Source organism: Leptonotus elevatus, chromosome 9 (assembly GCF_054856555.1).
Source record: "Leptonotus elevatus isolate MCC_2025b chromosome 9, RoL_Lele_1.0, whole genome shotgun sequence".
NCBI lineage: Eukaryota > Metazoa > Chordata > Actinopteri > Syngnathiformes > Syngnathidae > Leptonotus > Leptonotus elevatus.
Genome location: NC_141247.1, coordinates 23,716,704 through 23,728,291, shown reverse-complemented (window position 1 = coordinate 23,728,291; position 11,588 = coordinate 23,716,704). Strand labels below are relative to the sequence as shown.

The following is an 11,588-nucleotide window of genomic DNA, read 5'->3' as shown; positions in this document are numbered from 1 at the left end:
TTAATGGTCTGAAGATTACCTACAAATGATAATTGCTCTATTCAAGCCAGCAACATATAGTGACAGGAAGAACAATTACATGTTTTTCCACCAGCAGGCAGAATGTACATTTAACATGATACCACCCGTTGCCATTCATACAATTGAGTAGTACATTTGCTAGCTTGTGTTTTTGGTCAAGACTATATTCTCTTGCATGTATAAAGGCCCCGTTTCATTTGAGCATAAAGTGAGACAAAAATCATTATTTTAGCACTTTGTGACATTTTTGTTTTGTGGTGTGCCATAAGATTCTGCTAATGTGGCCCAATAAATACTGGGAAACACTAGACAAGGGGTAGTATTGTGGATTTTTATTTTAAAATATAGGTTTTGATAAGACTGTCACCAATAGATTTAATTGGAAAATGTCATGCTGCCCCTTTCCATTTTGTATGACTTCTAATGTCAGGGCAGCAGTCATATGGGAACCGCAGATCACAAATGCACCTGTCCTTCCTGTGTTGTAACACCGACCCACAAACCTAGCATCAACCTGCTGCCCTTTATCCTGGATTAACATGCATGCCCTAATGATCGGTGACATAAATAAACAAAAAAAACACAAACCTGACAACTACTGACATTACAAATTCTGACTTACAAGCTGGAAAAGAGCAAAATATTATATTTGAAAAGTATGTACTTCAAGAAATGCATTCACTACTTAAAGTATAAAACAAGAAAAACAACATTTGAAATACTGGAAACAAGTTTTTAATACAATGAAAGCAATATTTCTATTCACAGTGAAAAGAAAACAAACCTCACAAATCTGAATTCCAATTGCAGACATCTTTGGCTGCTAAAACAAAACCACGCCAACGGAACTTGTACTTTATACTCTACCATTTTCTGCCACTTATCCAACATGGGAAACACATAACAAAATAAGACAAAAAGTTATCAAACAAACCAATGTATCAATTTCAAATTTTACAGGAGGTATGAATGAATGGTTTATTTGTTGAATGCAACATCAGGGATTTTTCCTTCCGTCTGTAGAGACATAAGAGAAAAAAAAGACCAGTATTTTAGTGTCATCTAATATTGCAAATAGGTCAAAAGTAACTTGTTACCTGTAACTGTGTGAAGATTTGTGCCGCTTTGTTGAAGTCCCACTCATTGTCTTGTAAACATCTGCAAAGACAAAGGAATGTTTAGACATTTGAAAAACACCACAAAGAACATATTTGACTCAAGATAAAGAAACTGACTTTTGGGACCATTCCAGGTTCATGCACGACTTTTGCGAGAAGGCCGTGAGCATCTCTTGTTGAGGTGCGGTTAGAGTGGGCACGGGGCTGGAAGATGGCGTCGGAGCGGGCGCCACGAAGGCCTTGCGGATCTCTTCCGTCGTGGCCAGACGAATGAAGAGCTGGTCGTTGACGATGCACAGGCTGCAGAACACATTTGGTTTTGTGGTCACAATTCATTCTACAGTGACGCCTCCCATCACTTGTATCGCAAATCATCGTTCCCCTTTGAAATGAATGGAAATGCCATTCATCCGTTCTAGCCTCCATAAATAACCCAAATCTTGTGTCATGTATTTTAAATGTGGAAAAATTGCACACTATATGCTATTCATTATATATGTGGTTGTTTGAAATACACGATGTCCAAATTATTATTTTTTTGTATTCACAGGAAAATTAAGCCATACAGAAGGACGCTTACCCAGAATTCCCAGCAGGGACTGTGACGAAAACTCGAGAGAAGGCCATGGTTGAGTCTCGCGATTTTCCATTGACAGCAACTTAAATAAAAATAAAATATTTTTATTACCACAGTACAAGGTGAATTTAAACAATAAAACATAAATTAATATATTATTAAAAAAAAAAAAAAAGTATTACAGACGTCATATATATTTTTATTTATTCTAAAAGAAAAAACACTTTTTGTTCTCGATAAAAATTTGTGAAAAATAAACAAAAATGACAAACTCACCCTCTTTGAAGACTCCACTCACGGTGAATGACAGTAGTGTATTCTGTAGAGAAAATTAAAAAAAAAATTCAATTATAAAACAAAACTGAGAAAAACCATCAGGGCCGGCCAGACAAAACACTCACAGTGTAGGTATTGACGTCGATGGTAAAAGAGGCGATGTCGTGCTGAGTTTTGGGCAGTTCGTTAATGAAAGCCACCACATTGAGACGCGTGTGCTTGAGCAGTCTGAAGCGAATTGCTGCAAGTAAACAGCATAGTTAGTTAGTCACATTGAAAATGGGAAGACATTACATGATAGAAAATGACGACATTAACACAAAGTCCCAGTTAACTTAAATAAGAACTTACTGGTGTCTCTGACCCGCTTTAAGTTTCGACTGTCTTTGTGATACTCTCCCAGACTTGACCTAAAAACATTAACAAAGAAAGGGGGGGGGGGGTTCAGCAAACCAACATTTATAGTGGGGTAAATTCCAGAGTCTTATCTAATATATGGTAACGAGACCAAATAAAAAATTTGAAGCAAATTGAAGCACATTTCAACTAAAACCATGACAGTGTCAGTGTTAGGATACAGTATATATGTACCGCCTGGCCTATGATGTCCGTGAATGTGCCTGGAGTGAGCTGTGGCCAACAGCAGCTCCTGCGTTAACGTGCTCATTGTGCTTGTGCTTTTCCAGCATTCAATAAAACGGCTGAAAATACCATACTGCATTTCATTTTTAAAGTCACACGCATTCAGTCACAATCACAAATGCAGTACTGAGAAATGTGTGGCCAAAAATAACATTGAATTAAGGATCTAAAACTACAGCAAAGTATGTTATATGCTGTTGTTTACGTTGACATTTTAATTTTACCTGGAAGGGTTTTGGTTGGAGAACGGTATTGTGAGGGACAACGAAGCGCCGTCATGGTAAGCATCCAGAAGAGGTTGTCTGTCCCCAGAATCGTATATACTGTAGTACCTGACACAATCACATGAGAAACGGGTTCAAGTGCTGTTGTGCCCCGCTGTTGTCGGTTTTTAGATTTTGCCAACACAAACTCACTGTTGCAAGAATCGAAGGATGAGGCCCTTGATTTCATCCGAGCCGAAATAGCTTCCCTGGATTATGAAATACATATGAATGCAAGTTATTTGACGTATTATCACCTGGCTGCAAAATTTAAACTAAATGTCTTGCACTATTTTGCATGAGACAAAATAAGTAACCTTGCAGGGGGGGATAGTGGTGGGAGTTTCCACATCAAATCCGATGGGCGGCGGAAGGTCGTTACCATCCTTAAGACAAAAAAGAAAAAGAAAGGGATAAGCATGTCAGATGTCACACTCCCATTCTCTCAATCTGGAGTAGTGCCATGAGATACGAGTTTAACTGGTTTGTGACAATTCTTGTTAGTGTTCTTGTTAGTCAAATGTCAATCTCTTTCAGCCTCGACCTCCAAATTCAAAGAAAATACATTGCCTCTTGTGGTGTCTGAACCTTGGCCACCCTGGGCCAATGAAATAAACTACACATGAAGGCGGTTCCCAGCTGCTTCATAAGGTAGATGGCTATGTGTATTTTTTATAAGCGAATATAAATAATACATATGTTATTTCACTGGTTGTGCTGAGACAGCCATGGCTTAAAGGCTTATAACTCAGACATTGGTGTTTTTCCTTAGCCTCTCTATGGTCTTTCCAATTATTCATTAGCATTAAGCTATTTGACCTAAAGGCAAAATTGTGTTTGTTTTAAATATGTAATTCAATAGTACGTCCAGCCCGCTTGGGCTCATAAGACACCATACAATCAAAATGACCCGGCACCAGGACCAAAAACATCAATGGAAGCAACAAAAAAACTTGCATGTCAAGAACAGTCTCTCATGTCTTCTTTTCCAGGCTTTATAGAATTTTCAGTTACAAAAACATCAAAATGCCATTTTATCTTTGCCTCATCTGGGCAATAGAACATATCAGCGTTCTGTTGTTCAATGGGTGTGTCAATAAACAGTGTAACGCCTTTTTTGAAGAACTTTTTGCCATCTGCTAAACTGCCAAAAAAAAAAAGACATTTGAAAGACGGATCATGTCTCGAAAGATATACATCGGATCAACTCGTATCTCAAGGCACCGATGTATATTGTGTAATTTAAGGAACAACACAGATAACCAAATTAGTTGAGCAGTTTTGAAAAATAAATCAAAAAGTACTCACAAGTTTAAGCAGGCGGGGAAACCTCTGCCGCATAGCACTGGCATGGGAACAAAAATCCAAAAGACATTAGATCATCATCATCAAGTAAACGATGTTAAATATTTATGGCTGCAGGTAGCTGTCTCCTGTTGGCCTATTTGATAGCACTGTGTGCTTTCAGCCACTCAAGTTTAAAGCTGCTACACTGCCACATCTGCGGAAATAATGGTGGTGTCAAACGTCATGTGTGTGTATATGAACTGGCTAGAATCTGGTCTCTCGCCTTTCTGTGTGGAGGTTGCATGTTCTCCCCGTGCTCCGGTATCCTCCCACGTGCTTGGTAAGTTTATTTGAACACAATTATATCTAAATTACCCATTTTCAATTCATTCTTGTAAAATAAATATTTTTTTTTAAATACAGGTGTCTGAATTTCATCATCTCATGTGGACGTGTTGGAAATTTCCACAATACAACCCGGCAGACAATTATTCCATTATGACCCATGCAGCGACACTTATTCCCACCCCCATGTGCACTTACCCAAAGGTATACTCACCCTCTCCCCCAATATGGAAATGGGGAAGCGACAACCACACTTTTCTAGAAGCACATACAAACACACTCAAAACACATATAGAGCCAGTCTGACAAGACTGCACTGGAAATCAGCAGGTGCGTTCCTTTCGTAGTACTAAAAGAAAAATGTTGTGTTAGGTCTCACACTAACCGATGGAAAATAAATTGAAATGAGACGCAGCACGTGCTTCACGAAGACCTGCGAGTAGATTAAGTGGATGAAGAGTAAGGAGAAGCACAGAGCAGAACTCAGCATGAGGAAGCGTGTTGCTCCGTGATTATCCATAAAAGAAAATAACTCAAGACGATGGTTTCAGCGTGAGCTGGGCCCAACCCCCCCCACTGCTAATCCGTTAGCATTAGCCCCCCAGCAGCTGCTAAGGTAACAATGAGTACTCGACTCAGTAATCTTAACATTAGCAAAATCCTACATTGAGTTTGAAAAGTATAATGCCAAAGCCTTTGAGTAGATCAGACAAGTGATACCCTGCCATGCAGGATTTGACTTTTTTTTGTTGTTGTTGTTGCTCTGGTCGCAGTCACCAGCAGCATGGAAGAGGAAGCGTTTTACTTCTTGTGGCCAGGTAAAACATTGATACCCAGTTCCGAATGTTTCCATCAAAGGCTCTTTCAAGCTAATTCATCCATTCCGATGATGAGCCAGTCGGTTGGTACGTCACCGCTCATCGACGAATGCGTGTCCCCCTCCACCCATCGGCTTCTCCTGTTCAGTCCCTCTTCTCCACTGGTGGCGTGAGACCGCACACGCTGGGACTGAGGCTGGGTAATCGTGACTGTGCCTGCCTTAGGTTGTCCCAAAGTTTCGGAGGTGGGATCTTACCCGTCATGGGCTATCCAGCCTTCCATACCCGCCTGATACGGGAAGCCGAGTGGGCAAGGGAGTTAGGAGTCGAGGGGGAGTCACTGGCTGTGCATTTTTGTTACTTCATCCATACGCAAGTTAGGGCATGGGTTTAATGCCCCGCTCTCGTATACAGAACCACAACGCAGTCATGGAGTGCTGCTCAAGATCTTCCTTGCCCTATAGCAGTCCATAATGTTACATGACCCTCTGTCTAATTTAGGAGTACTAGCCTGTGGTGTGTTGGCACTTGACTGCTGTTTATGGGATGCCTGAAGGGGATTTCAGCAGGAGGAGCGCTGGGCACAGCACCACTGAGTACCTTCGAAAAGAGCTGACAAAAGATCCCCCCCACAGACAAAATTGGAAAAGATAAGATAGCTGCCAAAATTGAGAAGCTCGAATTTTCAATCAACATCTAGGAGAGTAAGAAAAATATTTGCAGTTGAAGTAGGAAATGTTAACCGCCAGGTGACACAAAAACACTGTATTTGGGGGGGGTTAACTGCCTTGATTAAATAGTAAATCTGGAACCGACTGAGATCCTGAAAAGAAATGAGCTCCTTACACACTAACGGTGAAATCCTGCAAAGAAATGAGCTCCTTACACACACACACGCGCGCACACACAAACAGGGAATTAAAATCTAAATCAGTTGGCTCTGCTCAATCTAGTCATCTCCCCCTACTGGGATACCAAGCATCCTTTAATCAAGACAAAGGCTTCATTTGGTCTTTGTATTTATCATACCAGTCTGGCAGAGACATCTAAACTTTGATGTTCTCTGCACAGCAACTGGCCTCACCCCCCAGAATGGTCAACTAACCTGATGTATGAGGCCTGGTCCTTGAAGAGGTCACACAGCGGGTTCCTGACCAGCCACAGCTCCACCAGCTTCAGGCCCTTGACTTTGTCCAGATCACGGTCTAACTTCAGCTAAACAGCAACAGTGTCATGGTCAGTGTGGAAACAGAAATACAACAAAAACAAAAGATGTTGTTTCCACACTCACCTCATTGTGGGAAAGGTTGAGACACTTCAAATTAGGCACTTTTGTAACCAATTCAATAAGTTCATCCAATTTATGGATCCGGTTGTTGCTCAGGTTCAAGCTGGTCAGCTAGCAAGAGAAGACAAGCAGATTGAAAAGTATTAGTATTGGACAAGCGTTTTAACATTAACATTCATGATGTGCATCTTTCACCACACCTCTGGAATGTTCTCTTCAATAATCTTGATGACGGCTTCCATGTTTGTTTTCCTATTTAGGATGACTTCGACGTTATGGGAGACCAGGTCTGTCGCGATAAAATGTGATTCCACGTTTCAGACAACATGACAATAAACGCTCAGCTATTTCTGTCAAGAGCAGTCCTTTACTTTAGTACAAATAAAAATAAAGAGCATATAATTGAACCTGTGCTGACCTATGTACTGATGCTGCCGCAAAATGATTGAGAGTGTGTACTTACCCGGGTCTGTCCGGATGTTGTTCAAGTCCAGAGCTTGTTGTGAGCCATCAAAACGTTTTGCCATACATTGCTGTTGTAGAGTAAAAAAACAAAAACAAAACACAAATGAATTCTAAACACCTAAAAATATTGGTTCATTGTACAAGTGCAGCAGAAAAGAAATGTGGTGCTTGCCAGACCGTTGGCACCCAAGCAAAGCTCATCATCCATTTTGCAGGAGAGACTGCAAACTTAACTTTGCAAAACAGATGATGAGTAACGAGTTCAGCTCAACGCTGCTCGGACTCGTCCAGGCAAGCCGCGCTCCTGTCACGACACCGCGGGTGAAAGACACCCGGCCGGCTGGTCGTTAACAGCATGTGGTGTGAAGTATCACTTAGGTTTCCCTGCTCACGGTTTTATTTTATAACCGAAACACAATACATCGCATTATAGGCTACACTTAAGTGAAATGTATGGCAAAGCTTCTAAGTTTAAAATGTCAGTAATAAATCTAAAAGGTGGTAGACTTTAGTGAAACATGTTCACGTTCCAACACCTACCATGTGTTTAGTATTTCCGAGCAGTATCTGATTAAGATCATTCACAATTGAAACATATAATGGCATTAACAAATATCGGCAAGTACTCAAATGTAAGTGCTTGTGCGCAGTCTGCAAAAATGTGGTATATGTGGACCCCTAACTCTTAGAAAATAGCATATTTTTAAAAGGTCAGAGTCAAATGACATCCCCTCATTCAAAGTCATGATGGAATTTCTACATTATTTTTTACTTGCCTTCAAATGCTCAATATCTTCAGGTTTCAGGTCAGACAGGAGGAAGTTAGGTGGATTGCTAGGATTGACGTGCACTTCCACCTTAAGGGAACAAACACCACATCCATAAAATGAGGCCCAATAAACAGGTTTAAAATTGACAGCATGTGTGTTAGAGAATGTTGGTTTAATGTCAGGCGATGTTTTCAACTAACTCACCTTGTAACCGTCTACGTCGGTTATCTTGTGGGAGCATTTATGCAGAGCGCTGGCTGCGGTGGCATCGTCCAAATAGAAATGGACTCTGTTGTGATCAACGTGGTACTGGAAGAGCAAAGCGGAATGCAATGAAAAAAACAACTCATCTAAACAAAAGACCTTTCTGCATTACATCAATTGTTTGAGGTGTAACAACGATGCTGCGCCTCACCTGAACAGGTGTATACGTTACAGAGCAGATGTTCTGAAGCGCAGCCAATAACCATTTCTTGTCATATTTTTTCCCATGAGGAATCTAGATAAACATGTGATTGGCAGAAACATTAAGATTGATAGTGGAAAAGAAAAGTGCAGATGATGTACAAACTGAAGCGATGCGCACCGTCACTTTGTACCAGGCGGAACGGTTTCGGCCGCCACCGCCGCCACCACCACCACCTCGGTCTCCTCTGAAGCTTCCTTTGCCGCCACCTCCTCCTTTGCCTTGTCGTCTGTCTCTGCCGTCTTTTCGAAACGGCCTTCCGTAGGGGGTGCTGGATAAAAGAAATAAATTACCAGAAGAGACGCATGTATTAGAAATGCTTTTGTTAACGACCCAGGATGCTGTCTTTTCTCTGACAGAAAATACATCTCGATGTATGTGAATTTGACATTTTACAACTATGATCGTAATTTCAATTTTGACTTAATTAACAGGTCATTTTGCACTTGACAAAAAGAATAGTGTTCGAGAAGATGAAAGTATTCAAAATGTAGGCATAAATGGGAATGAAGCTAAGAGTTTTTAGTAATTTGGTTTAAAATCAATGAAATCAATCATTATTTTCCACATAAACGCCCGTCCCTACTACAAAATAGCCGTACTCACAATCTGTTCTGATTGCTGTTGTCTTGACTGCTCTCATTCATTGTCACATCTTCATCATTCATTTCAAGTCTGGACCGCGGGCCTGGACCCCCAAAGCCTCCTCCATTGCCTCCACCGCCATGGTTGCCACGATGCCGGTCTCTGCGGAAGCGTTCGTAAGAGCGACCTTTATTGGAACTTCTGCCTTTGCGGTTGCGATTGCCCGGTCCGCGGTCATCGTGCTCTGAAAGACAAATAAATGTTACCACTTGTGCACTGTCATCAAAAATACAATATCATTTAAGATAAAACAACAAACAAAATAATGAGAAATTAGCTTTAGCCTAATTGAAAGTGATTATTTAAATCACAGCTATTAAACACAAGGCCGGCGGGCATAATGCGTCTACTTAATGTTCCTTGCTAAAAATGTGTACTAAAATAGCAAATTGACCTTAACTCACATTTGGTAACACTGATATATAGTGATCATATATTTTCATTACCAACCTACTTTCATTTGAACAGTAGTTCAAAACTAGCTATCCACCAATTTGCTTTGTACTGACAAAAATGTGTTTGACGCGCCTGATATAAAATATAGAGTTCTATTTATTTTTAAAAGGATTTTGGTCACAAAAAAGTTTGCAAGATGTAGATGTGTAGACAAATTGCAATTTTGGTAAAGATTATATTAGCAAGGTGACAAGTGGTCGCCATCTTTGTGGAATTTTCCCCAAAAAAATAAAATAAAAATGGAATCATCACTTCAAATGCCTAAATTCGGGGGGGGGGGGGGGGGGGACTCTTGATTGCTTACATATATGACCTATTGTGCTGGCCACGCTGCTTTTCTCACCAATAATCTTCCATCTGCGCTAGTTACCGATAAATCAAGTTTTTAAGGCAAGTGTCTGACTCATGACACTAATTTTGATCTGTTGTCTCATTATTTTCGGCCTGCCCCAAAAAATTGGTGGATTATTTTTAACTGAAATGTGTTTGCCAATCGTATAAGGCAGTTGAAATTGAAGAATTGAGGAGAACTTTGATAAATAATCCCCCCCAAAAAATCTCTCACAAAAAGATAGATTTCTCTGGAACGCTTAATACGATTTTCAAAATTCTGGCTGTGCTGTACTAACGTTGAAGTTTTCTTTCCAACAAGACTTTGCATTTTAACATATTTTCAGTTTTTAGAAATCCTGTCACGTTGCAAATTTTAGTAAGAAACAAACTACATGCATTCGATTAGCTTTAGCAGGCCACGTACAATGCTGTGGCGGGCCACGAGTTTGACACCTGTGATTTCATATGCATCTACACTATATGTATGCAAATATGTATGCGACTATGTAGCTAACAAAGCAAATAAAAGAGTTAATAGTGAGAGAACTGAGCCAGTACTGCTTTAAAGCTCTTTCAATCCGTGATTATATAATCTGGCCCATTAATAGATTTTGTGGAGAAAAGTGAGGCCGTGGACGAAAAGGTTTACCTCCTGAAGTCATGAAACCAGTGCATCTAACCTCCCTTGTCAGCATAGAGCCTGAATAAACAAGGCACCAGAAAGGAAAGGCGGAGTAAGATTAACGATGTACTGAAAGAAATTACTTACCGAAGTAAGAGGCACCTTCCGCCATCCTTCTGCAAGGGCGTTAGGAAATAATACCCAAACACAGACGAGATGGTTCGGGTTGTTTTTATGTTGGCAGGTAATGCGAGCTGAGTCAACTTATCTTCGCATACAAATGGCAATGTAACAAAGAAGAAACACCACAGTGGGCCGCTGCCGAGCTAACAGCTAAATTCAGCCTCGTTAGCTTCACCGCCTTCTGCTAGATACTAAAATGGCGGATGTGTACACGTTCAGCTTCCGGGTTACGTTATGGTGACGTGCAGTTACGACCTAATACGCATGCGCTGTATACAATTAAGACTCCTAACGACCCATACGACGCCAATAAGTTATAAGTTATAAGTTAACATAAAATGAATAATACATTTACACTCGTCAGCTTCGATACATATATTTCCGAATTAATGGAAGTTAAATGGTCGAAAATCAACTTACTCTGATTTAGCGCCCGTGTCACCTGCAGGTTGGGGGCACGTTTCCACTGCGCTTCCATGTCGTACGGCACACATCTACCTACCTGGTGTACCTAACATTGGCAAGAAAAACAAAACAAAATGCAAAACTGCCGGTGCTTTAAAAATGGGGATAATTAGATTAGCGAAACACTGTCTCTTGACAAGGCCCGGCTTCAATTCACTGCTTTAGCTTTAGCTAGCCTCCAAACTTGGCCCATTCTTAGCTGCACATAGTTGTAGACTCACCCAGAACATTTTTTTTGCATTGTCCACTTATTGTTATTTTGATATTTCTTCTGGTGTTTGTGACGCGACGAAACGACAACGTCGTTTTTTCCTTATCTACTGCACACGTTCATGTCACTGGCGTCGTCGCCGCCGCAGTTTTCTGTTTTGGCGAAAGTCTAAATGGCGGCACCTTGTGACGTCACCATTATTTAGTTATACTCAAACCATATTTGTATCATTAAAATTTTTAACCAATAATTTTGACAAGTTTACATTGTATTCTAGTTTTTCAATTTTGCGTTCATGCATAAGTAGATCAAAATTTATATTTGCAAATATAAACAC

The 11,588-nt window shown here is 40.5% G+C and overlaps 1 protein-coding gene across 2 annotated transcripts; it reads right to left on the bottom strand.

Moving 5' to 3' along the window:
- Nucleotides 1-740: 740 nt before the first annotated feature.
- On the bottom strand, nucleotides 741-11,425 carry nxf1a (nuclear RNA export factor 1a). Of its 2 annotated transcripts, XM_086085391.1 has the most exons (23): nucleotides 11,262-11,425; nucleotides 10,996-11,086; nucleotides 10,420-10,470; nucleotides 8,943-9,165; nucleotides 8,457-8,607; nucleotides 8,286-8,369; nucleotides 8,075-8,179; nucleotides 7,877-7,957; nucleotides 7,099-7,168; nucleotides 6,836-6,924; nucleotides 6,639-6,746; nucleotides 6,453-6,562; nucleotides 4,206-4,242; nucleotides 3,215-3,283; nucleotides 3,051-3,106; nucleotides 2,859-2,966; nucleotides 2,344-2,402; nucleotides 2,118-2,233; nucleotides 1,993-2,035; nucleotides 1,720-1,798; nucleotides 1,257-1,439; nucleotides 1,119-1,179; nucleotides 741-1,038 (listed from the first exon to the last, which is right to left on the bottom strand). In XM_086085391.1, exons 1-23 carry the CDS (start codon nucleotides 11,268-11,270, stop codon nucleotides 1,000-1,002), a joined length of 2,022 nt encoding a protein of 673 aa, XP_085941517.1. In that variant the 5' UTR covers nucleotides 11,271-11,425; the 3' UTR covers nucleotides 741-999. The 2 variants fall into 2 exon arrangements, with proteins under 2 accessions (XP_085941517.1, XP_085941518.1); XM_086085392.1 differs by lacking the exons at nucleotides 10,420-10,470; nucleotides 10,996-11,086; nucleotides 11,262-11,425 and adding an exon at nucleotides 10,540-10,830.
- Nucleotides 11,426-11,588: the final 163 nt, after the last annotated feature.